At 42.4% G+C, this 21,256-nt stretch overlaps 1 protein-coding gene across 2 annotated transcripts in view; it reads right to left on the bottom strand.

Moving 5' to 3' along the window:
- Positions 1–410: 410 nt before the first annotated feature.
- numbl (NUMB like endocytic adaptor protein) overlaps positions 411–21,256 on the bottom strand; it is a 55,918-nt gene continuing 35,072 nt past the window's right edge. Inside the window, exons 2-9 of one of the 2 annotated variants that reach the window (XM_046074511.1) lie at positions 17,039–17,189; positions 13,748–13,822; positions 12,016–12,090; positions 9,044–9,184; positions 7,274–7,481; positions 6,851–7,120; positions 4,297–4,482; positions 411–4,205 (exon numbers count right to left, since the gene is read on the bottom strand). In XM_046074511.1, coding sequence (XP_045930467.1) covers positions 3,061–4,205; positions 4,297–4,482; positions 6,851–7,120; positions 7,274–7,481; positions 9,044–9,184; positions 12,016–12,090; positions 13,748–13,822; positions 17,039–17,164 — 2,226 coding nt within the window. In that variant the 5' untranslated portion in view covers positions 17,165–17,189 and the 3' untranslated portion in view covers positions 411–3,060. The remainder of the gene's footprint in view (positions 4,206–4,296; positions 4,483–6,850; positions 7,121–7,273; positions 7,482–9,043; positions 9,185–12,015; positions 12,091–13,747; positions 13,823–17,038; positions 17,190–21,256) is intronic. The other variant, XM_046074512.1, reaches the window with a different exon arrangement.

Here is a 21,256-nt window from a genome sequence, read left to right as displayed (position 1 = left end):
AAACAAACAAGATATAAAGGGTTGATTAGTGATTTTTCGAGGTGGCTAGTTAGGCAAATGTACCTTTGAACTGAGCCTGTCTTTATGCAAGACTAAGCTCACCATCTCCTGGCTAACGTAGAACTGTTATTGTTTCAGAGGAAATAATTCACTCAACGGCTGGCTGGAAACAAATACAAAAAGTAACAAAAGTCAGATCAATAACAAGAAACAGCAGCTGAGATCCTGGGAGGCAGAAATGGAAAGAAATGAAGGTGAGAGTAAAGGATAGAGAGACAAATTGAAAGAGTAAAATGGTCATAAAAGGAATGATGGAAAGAGAAAGATGGAAAAGACAAGATATATGAAAAACAATATTGGGTGTTTGTGGAAAAACTAAAAAGCCACCACCTAGAAAACATGAGCAGGAGTAATATTATATTACTTTATTTATCTTTTGTACAATGTAATTACAATACAAATATGTAGGTTTAAATACAAAAATTCTGTAAATAAAGATTAAAAATAAATTCCACTGGTTGCTTTGTTACCATCACTAAACTATGGTTTTACAATCAAGTTTATGAGGTCATTTAGTCTGCTTTAACGCTGAACACAATTAACCTACATTTATAATTTGGAGGGCGTGCAAACAAGAGTCGAGGGCAAAAATATATTTTCAAAGAAGTGAAAGCATTGATTTCATAAGTGAATCAGTCATGTCTTGTCAAAAGAGGAAATTAGAGGAAAGAAATATTGATTCGTCCAAAAACAAAGGACCAAACCCTGGAAGGACTCGAGATGGTATAAATTAGGCAGGTGGCACATACATTTAAGTTCTCTGGGAAGGCAGTCTATCAGACGGGATCGCTGCCACAGCAAGATACTCAGTAAACTAATTAAACTGCGGGGAGTTAATGAGCAGAAAACCAAATCAGTGGCAGTCCATATCCATACAATTCAATTGCCAAGGAACATAACAGGGGCGTCTCTGGTCACATTACAGTTTTTATATAACATACAAAAACCACCTGTTCACCACACATCACATGGAAATGTCCTCTATAAAGACCACTTCTTTGCAATGTTGCATCTTTTTGAATAGACCTGAACTTTTATGACTTATGCCAGAAACTGAAAGTTAAAACACAGAAAGCTTTGTTGACATTATTGAAGTTTTAACTACATAGGGAGTCGCACATACTTAGAAACAATCTTGTTTATGAGACTGTAATTATATAATAAGCAACTTCTTTTTTTAAATATGATCCAAAGTTTTTATAACGTTTAAGGAGTTGAGACACATGATGCTGAAATGGAAGTGGCTTGACCTTGAGACAAAAAGATGCAAAAACGGCAGACAGTGCTCTGGTTGTCAGCTACGTGATGAATGTGTCTTTGTTCTCAATATTTTCACACACTCTGTCTTTCACTCTTACCTCTTTTTTTCATATAATCTTCCTCTCTTCAGACTTCCTCTGTCTCATATTTTAAAGGCATAGCTCCATTCTCTCTTCAGTCTCTCACATACCGGTCATCCTTCCTTATTTACTCTCGAAATCTATTCTTCTGCTGTTCTATATTTACTCTTCCTGCTAATCTGTCAATCAAATGTCCTTAATAATTCTGGATCAGAAATTTACACTTTATTTCTCTCAGTTCTTTAATTTGCCACGCCTCGGTCTATCAGCTCAAGTTCACCTTCTCTTTTCACCTCTGATCATCACTGTCAAAATCAACTAATACTGCATCTGAGGCAGTAGTACATAGGTGAACACACAATCATACTGTACGTGATGAGACTATACCCTGTGTTTGAACATATTAAAAGATTATGAATGTTGCACAGTGTTGTAGAGTGTTTTTTGTTTCCACTGAGTTGTTAAAGTTCCTTGGGTTTGTCTGGAGAAGGTGGAGTCCAAAGGACTGCTGTGCTGTATTGTCCAGAGTGTCAGTGTGCTGGATATCCTGAAGTGATTTTTCATGTCCCAGTAACCCTTGAAGGTAGATTTTAACAACAGAAATGGGCTACAGAGCCAAAGTGAAGCCATATTGACTCATCTGGCCTCACCAGCAGAGGAACGTATACACGTGAGGGCTAACAGGTGGAAGAAACATGCCACTATATACACTTACTGTCTCACATGTCGCACAACACACTGCTTTACTATCAGCCCTGGCAATTTGGTTCCTGTTTCATGACTCAGTTTCCCACAGTTCTGTCTGTCTACTGCTGTCCAATCATAAATGTTACCTGTAGTTTCTCTCATCAACAAAAACAATATATAGGGGATAAAAAAAGAATACACTCCTGAAACACTGCTTTAAAAAAATGATTTTTAAGTATATATATATATATATAACTTGTTAAAATAAAAATGAAATACAATAAATAAAATACTTTTGGCCATAAATCTCTACAATTAGTCAGTAAGTCCTTTTGAGTGGGTAGGGTTGGGTCTTACATCATTGGCTAGTCCTTTCAGGTGTCCAAACCTTTGCTGTGCTTGGCTAAGATCAGCATCAGTCTGATCATCAGTCAAGAAATTGCTTCTCTGCTTCTCTGCATGTCTTGTGATGTAGCCGCTAAATTCTCCACCAGAAAAAAAACACCTCATGGGTTTGGAATGCATCTTAGTGGAGTCCCCTTTTAAAGAAAGAAACCACTGAGCTGTGTCCCCCGCTACAATGTCCTCAAGGGGGCACATACAGTACATCCAGGGACTTGCAGCAGGAAAAGTAAAGCCAGAGTGGAGAAGTGAAAGCAAGGAAGAGAGGTGGGTAGCGGGTGGAGTGGAAAGGATTTAGTCCATCAAGTCTAGTGAGCTAGAGACCTGATCCTCCTATGGCAGCCCAGCAATCTGCAACTTTCCTCCCAAGCTCTCGTGGGAATGGCAAGAAAACAATTGAGATCACTGACTCCTATGAGAGCTGAGAGTTGCTAGGCTGCCACAGGTCAGATGCTAGGCTAACTTTAAGGACCTGCCTCCTGTCCTAAGCAGAGATACTGGAGTTAGCGCCCGGCTTTCTTAGGCTTTAACTCCAGCGCTAGAGCTACAGCTTTCAGAGGCCAACTTTGGCTTAAAGCTCAATCTCAAAGGTCTTTTGAAGATTGTTGGAAAATGGGTTTGCAGCTGCAGCTGGTGCCTTATTCCCAGGCTGCTGAGGTGAAGGTTTGGCCTCCAGTGCTGCCCACTTGGCCTCAAACCGATCATCGTCTTGGGAATCGCTGACTGCCGGAGCTGTTAGCTGGCTGCCCTCTGGCGGCCAGCTGCTACTGCTGCCTCCATTCCCACCACTGTTAGAGGTCCCATTCTGAAGATCCATCATGCCGCTGCTGTGCGGTGGCAGTCCATTAATGGCTGTTGATAGTGGTGGAGTGGAAGAGAATGGCGGTGTAGAAAACCCTCCAGTGTGGCCGACTGCACCAGGTGCTCCTGGGTAAGAATGGGGCTGCCCGACTGTCCCGAGTACCCCCACTTTGTGTCCCCCTCCTGCCGAGCCCATGGCTACACCTGCACCGGATGAGCCTGTAGCGGTGCAGAAGACATTAGCCACCATTTGTGATGGTGTGATGCCAACCACAGGAACGCTGGCATTGGGATAGGTCATACTGCTGGCCAGGCCTGGCATATAGGTCTGCATGGGCATGAATGCTGGTTGGACAGGCTGGCTGGCGAACATTCCCACAGGGGCTGGAGTGGCATCAAAAGCCAAGGGGAAGGGCTGCATAGAGCTTGGAAGGGAGCCTGGGTGCCCGGGGAGGGAGGGCTGGATCATGGGGGCCCCAGACATGCTTGGACCGGACATTGTAGGAATGGACATTGAAGGTAGAGACATAGGGGGGCCTGACACTGGAGGGCCTGGTATTAGAGGAACTGATGATATAGACATGGGTGCGAGGGGCATCGGGGCCTGACCTGAGAGAGCAGAGGGGCCCGAGATGAGAGGTTTAGAGATGGTGCCAAGGGACATAGGGACAGTGGACACTGGGGCAGCTGCCTGACTGGACATCTGCTGACTCGACATGGAGGGTGGTCCAGGGATGATGGGGATGGTGGGGCCTGGGGGCGTGGTTTGTTGAGCCTTGACAGCCTTGGAGACCTCCTCCAGCCATCTTTCAGCCTCGGAGGGTGTGCGTCTGTGTCCACTCTGCATCTGCATCACCACGGAAACCGGGGGAGGAGAGTGTAGTGGAGGATCTGGCTGCACCCAGGAAGATGGGGCTAGAGGGATAAAGTTAAAGATTTAGAATAAGTGTAATCATTTCCTCAGTTCAGAGGGTGTACAATTTAAAAATGATGCAGTCTTTCTTACCCTGTATTGGTGCAGGTGGTGGAGGCAGTATAGGGGGCACAGTGCAGGTTGGAGGGCCATTTGCAGACAAAGAGGGGTTGGAGAAGAGCTCTTCCGATGGCTTGGTGAAGGAGTTGTTGATCTGGCAACACAGGGCATTTATACCACTGTCTCCCTCACCGGGCAACCCCATTTCCATCTCTAGTACTAGCAAGAAAGCAACACACAGACGGGAGGCGAGGAGGGGAGGACAGGGAGAAAGACAATAGGCATAAGGAAGATAATCAAAAGAAGAGGTAGAATAGGAGAAGATGAGGAGTGAGTAGAGACACAAACAAACAAAAAGAGGGACAAATAATATTTATTCATTTGTTCTTTCTAACAGACCCAGCTAGCATCAAACACAGAAACTGGAGCAGATGAAGACTTTGATGCTGGCACACTATTCTCAAGACAAACATGGCATTGTGCTAATCAGGATCTTCTTACATAATATAAAAAGGTTCAAACTGAGTCACAAAAATGTTTACAAGTCAAGCAGAACTGTGTGAACTACCCTACCGTATGTAGGGTCTATACATGCACAATTGTCAAAAACACTTGAGAAAGAGGAGTTTGATAACATCTTTGACACTGTGGTAAAGTTCAATAACACACACATGAAGAAGAATGAATGAGGAGTGGGATTAAAGTGAAGTAAATGCATGTTTACCACAGATGGGCCCATTGTGAGTCAAAACTCAAACCTTTGTGCTCTGCCTCTTCTAATAAATGTATATCTCTCTCTGAGTGCATTGTATAGCTTTAGGCCTTGAATTACATTGGAGGGTGCAGAGGGCGCTGGAGGCATGTGTACAATCTCCCATTAAAGATTTCTCTGTGCTTTGTTCTGCAAAGACCGACCCTGCGGTGTGCGTCAGTTTCCCACAGAGTTCAGAAGCACCCTTCACATGTGTGTCTATATGTGTATGTGCGTTTCTCTCAGTGCAGTGGCAGGTTTGAGGGCTGGCAGAAGGCTTGCTGAAGGCTAACCAGGACAGCTGATTGACCGCATAGATCAATACACACATTGTTCAGAGAGTCACAAGGGAGCACGGAGGCAGTGGAATTGGCTGCTACCGCTTAGTGTGTGCATCTTGTCTATGAGATAGAACGGGGGGGGGGGGGGGGGGGGGGAGGGGAGAGAGAGAGAGAGAGAGAGAGAGAGAGAGAGAGAGAGAGAGAGAGAGAGAGAGAGAGATCACGGTGCACACAGAATTCAAACTGCATCAAATTCACCACCACTGGATATATACACTTACTATCATTGTAAAATAAGAGACGGAAAAGAAAGGGGCAAATACAAGAAACGCAGTGAGAGGGGGAGTTCAATGTTGTGGTTTAGTATTCCAGTCAGAGGAGTCCCCCAGTCAACTCTCTCATCTCTCCTAATGACTATAATCAGCCTTGCTACTGAGCACTCTGATCCTGTGGCACCACACCGAGTGGGTGTGTCTATGTGTGTGCCTTCCTGTGTATGTGTACACATCAACCTGTGAGGGGTTAGTCAGTTACTATTAATTGTCCTTAGTAAAAAGCCAAAGGCTTTCATTGGCCCAGTCATCAGCACTGGCGCTAATAGCAATAATAACAGCACTTCACATAACTGCTTTTTATCTTGTCCTACACTCAATTGAAGGCAAGCATCAGGATTAAACTAAAGATTACACCTTGTCTGCTTGAAAACACAACTATAAATGCATCTGAGATTAGCCAAAGGTTTATTCTGTAATATGATTGCTCAGATCTCTTCAGACAGGGGTCAGTGATGCCAAACTGAAGCCAAATGGAAAACTTAATAATGCTCCAATCTGCAAACAACTATGACGCAAGTAGAACACAGATCCCATGTGTGCTTTCTGTTTGTGTGTAGAGGCAGTAGTAATGTTCCCTGACTTCTCTGAAATTCCAACAAGCAATGTGGGGAATTGAGTTTGCAAAATCCTTCTTTAAAAAATTGTGTGGTTACTTAGGAGGCATTAAATGAAATTTAAGGAAACACTTGGCATTTTGGGGCAAATGTAAACAAAACTAATACTGATGCAAAATGTGACCCATTTCCTCTCAGAGCCTGTATATAAATGATTGGGCTGTGGAGGCGAGCTGAACCATGTAATTCCAAGCAACTCCCTCCTTTCTTTTGACCCTCCCCTAGACTAAGAAAAAAACTACAACACACTCCCTTCAATATGTAACAGTGATAAGTTGCTACAATTTCCTTCAGCAATAATATCTAAAAGTGCATGAAGAAGTTAATATGGTGCACCTTGACATATTTATGGAACAATACATTCCAAGTAACAGGTTGAATTAGCAATCGATAAATTATGGCAAACATAGGAAAATGTTGCATCCTGTTGATCAGCAAAAAATAAATAATAATACACCACTCCCCTTTTCTGACCGCCACTCCCCCAACTATCATTTTCATACAGTACCTAACCCCAGAAGGACCCTCTAAGTAAACAGAAGTTACTGGGGTCAGAAGGTCAGCAGGTCCCTTCATCAGTCTAACTTCAAGACAATCTCAACTCACCAGGGTTCTTAGCTTGGAAGTCGGTCTTGCGTTGCAATGTGGATGGCAGGTCGTTGAGGCGGAGTGACAGCTGCCTCTTGAAGGGAGAGTTCTTCCCGCTGAGGGCCGGGAATCCCCGGAACGAGCCTTGACGCACCAGCTGCTCAATAGGCGCATGGCGGCGAGGGATGGCGTGAGGCCCGCCCGGTTCTGGTCGCTCCATGGGGGACGCCGCCCCCTCGGGTGGGGAGGCAGTGCCAGGGGGGAGGGTTGGGACTGCAGAAGGTTGATCTGTAGGAGTAAGTGTGTTTGGTCACTTCTGTTGGACGCCTATTACTACTAAACTATTGGTGGTGTGCTTGACTTCCCAACTTTTCCAACTGTATTAGCAGTTCTTCAAAGACACATCTGAGTATGTGTGCACATTTTAAAACATCCTCCTACCTTTCTTCTTGTCTTGCAGCTTCTCATCTCGCTCACTGCTGCTGCCCTGCTGGCTGCAGGAAGAGTTGATGCGGAAGGAGCCCTCACGCACAAATGAGGTGCGACTGGCGTCAAAAGAAGCCGTCACACCGCACTCCTTCTCCCTGCGCTGCTTCCTCTCCAGACAGGCAGCAAAGGCACAGCCAACTGCATGGCTTAGTCTCTCTCCCTGGTGGAGCAGAAATCAAGAAATGTAACAAACAGTTTAAAGGTCAGATGTACACTTATCTGGATTGATCCTTTTTAGACCAACGTAAAACAGAATTAGGGCTTGCACACTTCAGCTGCATTTTTTTTTTTAAACAGATGTTTTTTAATGTTTATATAATTGTTGGTCATGACAACCTTGACCCAAATGAAGTTCATACAGCTGTCACAGGGAAGATCGGATTAGGGTGCAATTATCAACCTCAAATCTTGTCTGTTGTCAAACGTCAACATGAGTTCATGCTCCGTGGAACTGAATGCAACTAACAGGGACAGTTCAGTTTAAGATGAGCAGATAGCGATATTAGAAGTGTGGTGGAAACAGAGACAGACAGAGATGGACAGATAACTCCACAGGCTTCTGTCTAATCCCCTCTCCTAATCCCACAGGTCTGTGCTGCACTCTCTTCCATCCACATTAATAATCCAACTCACGATCTACAATGATGACACCACCATGGGGTTGAAAGAACAATGCATCATGACGGCAATGGTTTTATTTGCAGTTGTCTTTAAATCACAGCCTCCTCATACCAAGGTCAGTCAAATGGAAACACCAGAGGTTAGGAATCACATTAACTCACCTGCCTGTGTATGTGTATGTAATGACATTGGTGCTACATAATGGGCTGATGTGTTCAAATCATACATGCCTGTTATTAATTCATCAATTAATTTCTGGTTAATATATATAACTGATTATAACTGGTTAATAGAATTAATAATTATCTAGAAAAATATTGGGATTTTGCTTGATAAATGATTAGTTGATAAACAAAATGTACTTTATTGTCAACTAATTAATTATCTTATCAACTCCTCACTTGATTTGATTACGCTTTATTAGCAGAATATTTAATTAAATTTGTCCTGCGTTTTAAGATGTACAGTTTCACATTCAACAAAACAAATACTACATACATAGATTACAAAATCAGACGAATACCACGCCCCCCAGGCCCCACCATCCCCACAAATATGTTACTGCAGTGAATCAGTTTATTCTCTCCCTTTTACATTTAGTGCTTAATTTACACAGGAACACTGAGGTCTACTAAGAAGCCAAAATCTGAGTTATAATACCAGTTCAGACAAGCCCGTAGGACTCTAAATCTTCTGTTTGATGGCAAAAACTAATATTGAGGCTGTTTTTGAAAACAAACCCACACACAAATTTAACATGTTGAGAAAATTGGTAAGCTTTAAGAGGTATGCAAGCTATGAGACAGAAAATCTCATTTGGCAATATAAGTGAAACCATACCTGTTCTGTTTCTGTAAGAAAACCAAATTCAAAGTCCCACTGTCACAATAATGTAAAAAACTAAAAATACAACCTTAGAACATAGCCTTAATATAATGTTGTTTTTCAGTAATCCTGTTTTTAGAAGCCCTAAACAAACACCATTACCCATAATCCCTAGACAGACCCAGGTAACTCTCACGAGTCAAGGAGTTAGTTCACATATGTCTATAATAACAGCATGACAGAGAGGACCAAACAGAAGGTTTATTGCCCCCTCACCGAGTCTTTGAGAGCCATGAAGCAGTGGCACATCCACCGTCTGGTAGTACCGTCTCGGCAGATGTAGGAGAAGGCCTTGTCATAGTTCCGATCAGGAGCGCAAAATGAAACCTTCTCTATGGTCTGGTCTACAATGAGGTCCTGAGAGAGAAACAGAGAAGAGGACACAGAGGGGTCAGAGAGAATCCGATTTGACAGTTCACACAACACAGTCCAGTCAATCGAAATGTCCAAGTAGACTGTATGAAATCACATCTCACATGGTTTAGTCTTTCTAACAGCAGCTTAACTGTTGACAGACAGGTTTCAGTACTGAGCACACCAGCTTGTAGACTGGTTCGATACTTTACACATTACCTTCAACCTCAGTTAACCCTATGAAACCCCTCTGACTCCAACCTATTTACACACCCACCAATGACAGAATAGACAGTGACTACAGACTAATGACACTGAACCCTCTTTTCATCTCTGAGATGTTTCCACCACTTGCCCTTCATTCTATAAAAGGGCTATTCAGCCTGTCTCTGTGTCTATAGTCACCATTGAGGAAACTCAAAGGGGCCCTTCTCTCTCTCTGTGTACATTAAGGGGCCCCCGGCTCACCTCTTTGACTCACCAAAAACAGAAAGAGAAGGAAAACAAGAGGCGAGAGGGAGAAGAAAGGGAAAGAGGTTTCACACACTTCCTTCCTCTCCAGTGTTGCTGTAAACAAAGTGAGGGGAGGATGAGGAGAGAGGAAGAAGGAGGATGAGGAGAAGAAAAGAAGGAGAAAGAGGTGGAAGAATAACAGTCCTTTCATTGTGGGCCAATTATTAGTGAATGAAGGGGGATGCTGGTACTGAGGTGAAAGGCTGAGCAGCGAGCAATGTGAGTATATGTCTTCATCACTGGCACAGTTGCCCTGTGTTACTGAAAATACATAACACTGTATGTATTGGTGTAGATACTCATGATTCTGAGGTATATTTTGATGAGAAGTGCAAGAAGAAAGTGTGTGCGTTTGTGGGAAAAGGTGACTCACGTCACATCCCGACATCCCTGAAAGGAAGAATACCACACAGCAGCTTGTGACTCAGTGTCTCATCTATGCAGAGAAGTCTTTCTGCCTTGAGCACAAAAAATTACTTTACTGTTTCTCACTATTATGAAGGTCATGCAGAGCTGTGTCTCTCATGCACACACACACTCACAGACACACACTTATATACAGTACATTCAATGATTGTGGGAAAGCGTTTGAATAATGGTTGTGTGGGCGTTATGAGGCGTGCTTGCTGATTCATAGGTGGGGGTTGATCTGATGAAGAGGCACTGAAAGAAAGTATGAAGGAGGAGGCTGTAAAACAGTGATGAAATTTCTACAGTATAATAGACGTTAAACTTCCTTGTATGTACTGATGTTAAATTAATTTGGCTTCTGCTGTTTTCACAGAAAGGCCAAAGGCATTCATTTTAAAGTGCACATTCTGTACGGATGCAACAATGTTTTGACGGCAAAAACATGGCAACATTAATTGACTTTTAAAAAACAATTTTAACCCACCCAACATTAATCCATTTCGAAGTCTTTGCTATGTTGTACAGTGATACCAGTGGCTAGGAATTCATGTGAATTCTCATAATACTTTTCCATTTTTGTTTAAAATACACCTGACCATTGTAGAAGCAGTAAGGCTGGAGATGAATGTAAAATGGTATGTTGACACAATGGCAAAGGATAAAAAGAAGGTGTGACAGAAGTCACAACAATGTTGTGCAAACACAGAAAACTCAATTCAGTCTTGCCTTCTGCTGGTTCTGCATGTTTTTTCACCTTAAAATTGATATTATATACTTGACTTACTAACTTTATGACTCGCCTACCATGTCTGTCGCTCTCAATCCCATTCATTCTAAATGAAATTGTAAATCTATCAAAATAGCTCGCAGGAAAACAGGAAATAAATAGTGCATTTGATGTGGGACTATTTTCACCTGCAGATTAATACAAATGTGGTGCTCTAGAGAGTATTAATGGCAGCAGGATGGTGTGTGTGGGATTGACTCAAAAGAAACTACAGTGTGTGTGTTCATCATAATAAAGGAACATGTCAGACAGTGCAACACCATGACTCATAGTTTTTGGATGTCAATGGAACTCAGAGGAATTAAAGGCATTGGCTTAGTAGCATCAATTCAATGTTGGCTTTGGGATTTAGTGACAATAAGAAAAATATAAAATATCTCCGACCTAATCCTCTTAAATGTTTAGATGAGATCAAGGAAAGTAGGAGGGAGATTAAAGTGAAGGGAGAGAGGACTGGGACGGAGGGATAGTGAGAGGTGAGGTCATGTGGGTGGCCTCTAAACATAAGAAAAAAGGAAAGCAAGAGAAAGAGGCTGCTCCATTGGGCTCGCTCTCTCCTCTATTCTCTGCTGCTGCTCTTTATTCTCCTCGGCTTTCAATAGAACCACAGAGAGCTGCACTCCCTCTGTAGGAGGCCTCCCTAGCCACCAGACACTCCTCAAGTGCGTGTGTGTGTTTACTCGATTTTTCCCTCCCCCACTAAGCACCTTTAGCAAGAATCCATGAGTCACATATGATAGCTCTGAAACACACACACACACACACACACACACACACCAACACACACACACACACACGGCCCCAAACTAGCCTGCAAGCATCAAGAGGTCTGTACTGAATCTGTACTGTATTGAGAATATAAAAGAAAAAAGATGCTGCGAAGATGGACGTGTGTTAGAGAGACAGCAAGCCAAGAGCATCAGAGGGCTTGAGGAGACATCTTTTGACCTGCAAACTCTGCTTTCTTGCTACCTGGTTGTCATCAGAGGTTAAGAATAAAGGCATATAAAAAATACCTGTGTGGTGTGTATTGGACATGTCCTTGCTGCCAAGTGAGTGATGAGGTAGATAGAGGGAGGATGGAATGAGGAAACGGAGGCAACACAAAATTGTGTTTGCTTACCTTAGTTTTGTCATCCACCACCCTGAGTCCATCAGCTGAGACCCACAGTACTGCCTTGACTGTCTTTTTCCCACTCTGGGAAGACAAAAAAGTTGTAGAAGTAAAGTAAATAATTCAGATCTTAAGAGGCAAGTTAACAAGTTGCACGGTAAATGTGTTTCAATCATTTGCACATTCACAAGGTGGTCCTTCATTCTTGCAAAGGTGGGATTAAAAAAAAGGTACTAGCATGTACAGCCGCTTTTACTACTACTCATGGTTATGTAAAGCGATCATTACATCCTTACAGCAGATGAGGTAGTGGTGGGTTAAGAGGCGGGCAGAGGTAAAAACCGTGCCAGCTGGCATAAAGAATTATTTCTCCAGAGGAGGGCACCAGCCAGAGCTAATAACACACTCAGCATGGGACATGCTAAAAATACACAGGCTAAAAAAGCAACAACTCCATGTGAGTGAAGAAGCGCATGTGTGTGGGTGTGTATGTGGACATGAGTCTGCATATGTGTGTCTCTGTGTCTAAGTAAGGGAAACAGAAAGCCAGATCACTGCAGGAAATGGCTTTGAACCACACAGCAAAGCGACAAGGAGCCTCAATTTTTGCATAATCCCATCAAGAGGAAGACAGAGGGTGTGAGAATAGAGGTGAAGAAACAGAGTGATGGAAAAGAGTGGGAAAGGAGGGGAAAGCTAAATGAGGTGGTGGAGTGGGGAAGATAACTTTGGAAGAAAGTTTTCAGCGTGAGAAACTGCAGAGATGCTGATATCGATGGAAGATGGGGAGAAATAGGGTTGATCCAGCAGGGAGTATCGAAAGAGAAAAACAAATTAAAGGAAATGGTGGTGAGAGGAGGGGGAGACAAGAGTGGATGCATGAAACATTTCTCCTATATGCATTAAACTGGCTGTGATTCAAGTAACTCTGTAAGATTTTCTGACAAAGTGCTGCCTTTTGTTGTATAAAGTTACATTCCTACTTGAGGAATCAGGATTAGTGTACACTGAATATAAAAAATGTGCTGCTCTGCCATTTTGTTGGGCAACCTGTTATTTATATGAAAGTCAAGTTTAACTCCAGTTACATCAAAAGCAGAGCTTCTAACAGATGTGAAGACTGAAGAAAGTGACACAGACTTCGGTTTTCTTCACTGCAGTGTGTGTGTGTGGCTTTCTGACACTGACCAGCCTGTGTCACTCTGTTCACACGCTCCCTGTCTGAATCCAGCTTCCCCGAGGAGGCTAACTCTGTGTGTGTGTGTGTGTGTGTGTGTGTTTATATGTGTTTACATTAGCCTAGACCTCATTTTTTGTTCTATTAGGGCGTTGTGGGATCAGACAGATAGAAAGACTGATAGCAAACAGACAGACAGATGTGGAATACGACTCAACAGGGAGGGAGATGAAAGTGGTAAAAAAAAAAAGCAGCAAAAATAACAATACAGGAGAAGTAACTGCAGAGTATTGAACGTTTGTGTGTGTGTTTGTGTGTGTGCGCGTGTGTGTGTGTGTGTGTGTGTGTGTGTGTGTGTGTGTGTGTGTGTGTGTGTGTGTGTGCGCTCCTTTGGTCGATACTTTAGTGCATGAGCTTTGTGCATCTGGGTCTGTAATGAGCTCCGGTGAAGTTTGCAGAGCCTTGGGGTTAGTATTTTTAACTGCCTCCATACAACAAAATGAACCTCCAGTTCTGCAGCAAGGAAGCTGTGTGCAATTGTGTGTCTGTGTGTGGGATACTTACAACTTTTAGCTTCTTCACTGCCTCCTCGCATACATGCATCCCTCTCGACTCCTCCACCTCGACCAACCCCAGGTACTGCAGAGAAAAAAAAAGAAATATTAACAGCCAAAGTCAAAAACAGAGTGACATGGCATTTTTTTTTTTTTTTTTTTATTGCTACTGCTTTTTCACATTTTATCTAACCTTACTGCCATTAAAGCACACTGATCTGAACTATCACATATAAGTATGTTGAAACAAAAGAAAGAGACAGTGACAAAAGCCAGCAAAGCCTCATTAGTCCCTATCAGTATATAAGTGGCAGGCAAGTAGCTAATAAGCACAAATACTGGATTTACAGCCGCATGTTACTACTGATAATAAGGACCAGAGAGAGATAGGAGGATGGTAATAATTTATAGCCTCACATCCCCTTTTGTTGTCTCTCCAGTGTTCTGCTCTATGGTGTGCAGAGAGCCCACAGGGACACAATTAAAGCTCCCTCTAGCTCTATTCTTGTCAGTTCAATTCAGTCAAGGTTTAAGGAGAGCTCTGAGTTTAGGGGAGCTTGGTCCCTGAACTAAAATACCTGTTATAAACAATAAGTGGATATATGTGGCAGGTTTAAGAATGAGAGTTTTTTTATGATAGAAAGAATTGCCTGTTTTGAGCTCGAAGAACACAAATAGACAGTCTTCCGATGTCATCATTAGATGCACACAAATACGGGGGGAGTAGAAACCAAACTGGGATTAATGAGCATATATAGAGATCAAAATGAGAAGTTGTTTTCTAATCTAGCCCATCCTAATTAGGAGCAGTGGGCAGCCACTGTGCAGGTTTTGTGGCATGAACTGCACGAATCATAAAAGTATCAGATGGAAAAATATCCCAACTTCCGCGCATGGTTAGCTATTAGCGTGTAGCTATCTGGTCAGAGCCCTGGATCTTAATCAGGTGATTTTCGTGAGGAAAAGTGGCTATTTTAACACAGCTCACACTGTTACTGCGTGTTTCTGACTGTTGAATCAATACAGCAAATGTTTACCAGGCTCCATGATCAATGCTTTGTTGATCAGTTTGAAGTGAGCGACTTGGTGAAAGCTAAAAACGGGGCTGCTTGTTGATGGCTTGGGGCACACACAGGTCATTTCTCACTACCTGCAAAAGCTAACTTTTTAATCTGGGTTTGAGTTATCACTGCTACTAGCTTTCACATTTGAATATGAACAATTATGTCAGCTAGCTAGAGCTGACAGACGTCTATTGATGTGCACCTATGCTACATTCCATATCCAGAAGAAGTGAAGGTTGTGGATGAGACAGTAAAGAGAAAAGTTTTGTCTTTGTTTGTTTCACTTGCTAAACTTTCCAACTGGTCATATTTCTCCCAAACTTTCTGGTTTTGTAATAGTCAGCTTTTCTTTCAGTATTGCGCCCAAGAACACTTTTTGTTCCTCTGGTACAGTTCGGCAGCTCTCGAAGAGGCATTAATAGTGTATGACTCGTATTTGGAGTGAAAACAGAGAGACGGCAAAGAAAGAAAAGATGAACTGGGGAACATGGAGGGAAGAAAAGCTACAATAAAGAGGCGGAGAGGTTTTTTAATGCGTCTCTCGCTGTAAAGCTCAAGCTCCACTTCACTGCCCATCTCATCGCCAACTCTGTGGAGCATTTTCCATTAGCCTTGTATTTTTCTTTCGCTTCTGGTTTCATTCAGTCTGCAGCCTTTCTCGCTCTTCTCGTATCTAGTTCTATATCTCTCGCTCTCGCAGTTCATATCTCAAAATGTCTCTCCGTCCCCTCTGTGTGCCCTCGTCCCTCACTCTGTTATTTCCTGTGTTCACCTTAATCTATAACTCCACCTCGATGTCTTTCCTCCCTCCCTGTCCTCCATCTCTTATTGTCTTTGTCAGTCCAGCTCTCCAACAAATCACCTCAGCTCTCAGCGACTGGCACACTGTACACACTCTGAAGATTGAAGCTGGTTATCAGTAAATTACACCATTAATAACGCCTCTAATTTGCACTTAAATGAGGCATTTAGCTGAGAACTAAGCGTCTGTGCTTTAATTACCACATGGTTTCTATAAGGCTGAAATTTTCTTAAGTCCTATTAATATAAAATGTTTTCTTTAAACTTAGTTGACTGCTGAGAGTTAGACGAGAAGATTGATACCTCTCTTACATCTGTACACTGAATATAAATCTACAGCCAAGTGGCTTAGTCTAGCATAAAGACTGGAAACTGGGGGAAGCAGCTAGCCTGGCTCTGTCCACAGCTGTAAAACCACAGCTTCTTTTTTGGATACATTAGACAAACAATATATATTTGTTAAGTAGTGAGCATTAGAGAGCTGATTATTGTAATGTTTTTTATCTTTGGACAAGGCCAGGCTAGCTGTTTCTCCAGGATTTCGGTTATTGGTTAGGGTTAGGGTCAGGCCCATGAAATCCTGGAGGGACTGTTTAATGATTCAACTATAATTCTAAAGATAAAAAAATCACATCTAAATTTGCAGTTTTCACTCACTCCCATAATTTCATGCCCAAGAACATCACAACTTTCATCGCAATTTGTTTTAGAAAAGCTGCCGTAAAATCTGGCATTTTAGGCCACAACCACCACAAAAAAGACCTACAAAATCCTGGAAAGACTGAAAAATTAACTAAACACTAACATACATGTAAAACTCCTACTACTACTGTTTATCGTTTGCTTACATCACACCTTCACAAACCAGACAATGTTAAAAACATGTATTTGAATGTTACACCATACATAATTTGCAACCATGTTATGCTGCATTGCTATTATGTAACAGACCTATATATATGAAGTGTAAGTAGAGCATCATAGACAGCCTTGTCCAGAAGCAGATTCAGGGTAAGCGCTTCTTCTTTGATGTTCAAGGATAGAAGCCTGAATAAATGAGGGTCGAGTGCACCTGCTATTGTTGAGGATGCACTGATACGGGTTGTGATAAATGTACTGCGGTCTAGGGCTCAAACCAGAAAACTTTGATTCGCCCTTTTGTGTATCTCTGATTTATTTTTCCTGTTGCTATATAGAGTATGCAGAGTAAGTTACTTCTCACGTAAAATTTGTCAACATAGCATACATTCATGACCTTGTGACATTTTAACAGTTTTGTTCAGTCCTACTTGACATTTTATTGCTATTTTTATACAGGCAAATCTTAAAATTAGAGTGTTTATCATGGTGATTTCAGACATATGTTTACAAACTAATTAATATGAGATTATACTAGTCAAAAATGGAGCAGTATTTTACCGGCTTTGGATACTCACCCGAACAGGGAAGTTACATTTGCCCTTACGTACGGCCTCTTCGTCAGCTTGCCACTGATGCGGTCTGCTGGCTTCTGGCACATAAGTGGGCTTCTTCCTCCTCAGGCTCTGACGAAGCTTGTTCATCTCCGGGGTCACGTTCTCCCTGGTACTGTGGACACAGGAAGGGACGTTGGTTTAGTTGTGTAGCACAGCCAAGAAGGCCACAGGTTAGCTCTGCAATTTGCTCAAGAGATTTAAAAACACAAAAAAGTGACAATCATCATCACCAAGAGACTTCAACCCACACAAAAATCAAACAATATAAACAGCATTCAATAACTTAAATTACTGTATTTAACAGAAATGCTACTTGAGAGCTTTGTAGAGAAATTGTAGTGCTGTGTTTCACACAAGATTATGAGTGATAGATTTTATTGATTTGCTCAAACTCATTATGCAGTAATCATCCCTAACAAGGCAGCCAGTACATTAGCGTCACACACACTTCCTGCCATGATGCTCCATTGATTCTCCATTCAGAAACAGGCTGTACAAATCACACAGGTAGAACGTTAACGTCAATGAACACAAAGCATGGGGCATGCTTTCATCTCTCCAAGAAACATCAAGAACGCTGAGCGAATACTAATCACCACACACACACACACACACACACCCCACACACGTGCATGCACTCCAATCCTTCTCTGAACACACACAATCCTCCCTGCGCTGCTTAATTAGACCATTCATCCCGCTGGCCTGTTTAGCGATGCTAATTTCCCAGCATAATGAAACATGACGCCATCAAAACATGACCTGCTTAAAAATTATAATTACTGTTTTCATTCCTCCACTGTCACATCGCCCCTCAACAGATGTAGAGTACAAGAAAAACATTTCTCATCGTATGCATAAGACTGAATTAACGGACTTTACTATCCCTCTTCCTCCCGAGTCCACTCCATCCAAAGCAGTCTCTACATGTTCTTTACTTTTGACGCATTTCCTGGTCTGACAAGAGACACACCAGTAAGCTTCTATTCCAGTGGAGGGATATAAGACATGTTTCTCTTTGGCCCTCTCTGGCTTCATTCTTCCACATCTCTTGGGTTAATCTGAATAATAATACTTGTATAATTTTCTTACCGTTTGGTCACCCCATGAATCGGCATCCTGGCTTTAACAGGGAGTGAAAGCGCACCAACACTATACTGAAGACTTGTAGTGTCCATATGGTCTGTATACTGAAGGGATGAAATCTTCTCTCTGCTCTGCCACACACAGTTCAGGTTTTACACGCAAATATATATATATATATATATATACACACACACACACACACATCACTTCTCATAATCACTGATATGTTGCTGGTAAAACGGTGCCAAAGGCTGGTGTGCGGGAAGCATGTGTAATTAAACTCATGCACCTCACACACACACACACACACACACACACACACACACACACACACACTCAGATGTGTGTGTAATGCAGTGAGTATTCAAATGCAACAGCTCGAGTGGCTTTACTCATTTCTGGCATGTGAGGCATGTATCCTGACAGACACGCAAAAGCACACACAAGCCCCCAGCTCGACACACATGTCAGGGCTTGTGCCAGTAATTTTCTGGGCAAAGCGCCAACTGACTGGCACCTGGCTGGCCCATCACTGCTGCAGCAGGTGTGAACGTGTGTGTGTGTGTGTGTGTGTGTGTGTGTGTGTGTGTAGGGGTAAAAGCTATCTGGTGCGTAATACCTCACAAGGGAGGTGGAGGGGGGAGTAAGGTGAGGGAAAGGAGGTGATGGTTAGGGAATACAGGATGCCCTGTAACTGCCCTCATATGGTTTGGGAGAGCGGGAGAAGAGGAAGAGGAGGAGGAGGAAGAGGAGGAGGAGGAGGGAATAGGACTGGCATCTGATGCCAAGCCACAGGGGAAGGGCACATAAATGAAATGATGTGAACTGAGGGTACTGGGACAAGTGAAACATGTCTGGAAGAAGTAAAGGAATGAGGAAATGAGGTGAGAAAATGAGTGCTGTAACACACAAAATTATCCTGTTGACCATTCATCAGTCATCCATTTCAAATCAAATACCAGAAGGATGAGAACAGAAGGAGACAGCAAGACAGACCAACAAACCAGCGATATTGCAGAATAAATGACAGAAACATCCCCTAATGCTGACTAAATACTGCAGCAGCTAAAAGACAACCTTCCCATTATGCCAACAAACTCAGATGAAACATTTACATCAATTCTGAGATCCTTTATTCAACAAAATGTAATTACCTACTTCAGAGCACAGACTTGCTGTGCCTGTATCTGTAAATTAATATTGAGACAAATAAAATATATAATCAAGAAAAGACACATTTTCCGTTGTCCTATCTTTTAAGAGGCCGAGCACTTAAATGTTTCAGATTAAATCAAGAATTGTATATACTTTGGCTGTTCAAGAAATGTCAAGACAAACTTTGCATTGCGTTCACTGTAAGATTAAATTTACAGAATTCATCACCAACACCACACATTTCACAGGTATTTATTTGGTCATTGTAAAAGCATATAAAACTGTGGCTTTAAAGCCTGAAGATTACATTCTTTACCGTAGAGCCCACATGTTCCTAGTGCATTTATGAAAAGCATTTACGCCGACTTTATCTTACAATTGGTGTTTGTGCTAATGTTCCTCCATAATTACTATCATGTATATAAACTTAAGCAGTTATGCTAATTAGGTCATTCACTTTCCCAGACACACCAGTGTGTCCATTAGCAACTTGTATTTTTAACTCTTGTGGCAATGTCAAGCTATCCAAATATTCCCAAATCCGTTGAAAAGTGTATTTCATGATGCTCTGTGCATCTACAGATCATGGCCACCTGGTGTGATGGCGTGGCTGTAAATGGGTGTGATTGTATTGTATTGTATAGCTTCAGTGAATTGTTGGAACAAGTGGATACAAAAAGAAAAGAAGTGCAGGAGTGAAATGAGGACAGCAAAAAAGGTGAGAAAATTTGTATTGTGACACACCCAATAATCTTGTTCAACATCCATCATTATTAAATGGAAATAAAAAGGGACTTTAAGTGGTTTGACACAAAGTTTAACAAGCCAGCTGACTAGAAGGTGGAATATGAGGGGGGAAAAAGTGTAACCTTTAACAGGAAAATTGGGCTTTAAGAGGGTAAACAGATTCATGTGTTGATTAGCAATGGCAAGGGCATGGGTGGCAAAAAAATAGATATAATGAGTTAATTAGTGAGCTTAGAGGTACTGCGCAAGGCTAGCTGTTTCCCCTGTTTCTTAATGCTAAGCTAAGCTAAGCTAACCTGTTGCTGGCTGTAGCTTCGTATTTACTCAACAGATGGTATCAATCTTCTCAACTCTAGCAGAGGGCAAAATGGCTTGATTCTCTCTTGATACTATTCCTTTAAAGAAGAAAGAAATATAGTCAGGTATCACTGTGCAGGATACCTGTGGAAAATGCTTCTTTCATTTGCACAGACAGACAGACAACATAAATCCATGTATCATGGAGGAAGGACACAAGAAAAAGGCCTAAGCTAGACTGCAGTGAAAACACAAATGAAAGCAAGGAGATAGTCCTTCTCTTTCTGAGCAGCACAGTGTGAAATGAACAGAAATCTGGTAGTAAACACTCTTTGATGGAGAGACACATTTGGGTGGAGACATTACCCAGCATGCAAAGGCCTTGCATAGCTGTGACCTCACCCCGCACAACAAGAACCATCTGCACAAGGAAAAAAATAAAGACAAGAGGCAGAGAGAGGGGGTTGGCCGGCAGGCGAGGATGGAAAACATCAAAATAAATCTATAAATCAGTGGTCCCGCTCTCGTCATAAACCCACGCAAAACGTATAAGCACTTCAGTGCAGACTACACAAACAGGAGGCCTGGTGCCAACAAACACATACTGTAGCTGTTCCTCATCCACTGTTAGAGTTAGCAGCCATCTGGAATGTATTGTTGCAGAGGAGATGGCAGGAGAGGCGACTTACAATCATATGATGCTATGCCGTAGACTTTCAAGTCTGTTCACCCGAGCTGACCTCCCTTTCATCGCCGCTTCCTTCCCCTGTCCTCCCCACTCTTCTTCGTTGGTGTTTATACTCCAGATCCCCTCTTTGCTCTGTACTTGTCCGAAAGATGCAAACGACGGAAGCAAAAATGGGCCTGAAGCAAAATGTCTGCAGCTCTGGCGAT

This window comes from Micropterus dolomieu, linkage group LG17 (assembly GCF_021292245.1).
Source record: "Micropterus dolomieu isolate WLL.071019.BEF.003 ecotype Adirondacks linkage group LG17, ASM2129224v1, whole genome shotgun sequence".
NCBI lineage: Eukaryota > Metazoa > Chordata > Actinopteri > Centrarchiformes > Centrarchidae > Micropterus > Micropterus dolomieu.
The sequence above is the reverse complement of the archived record's forward strand: the minus strand, read 5'-3'. Positions and strand labels throughout refer to the sequence as shown.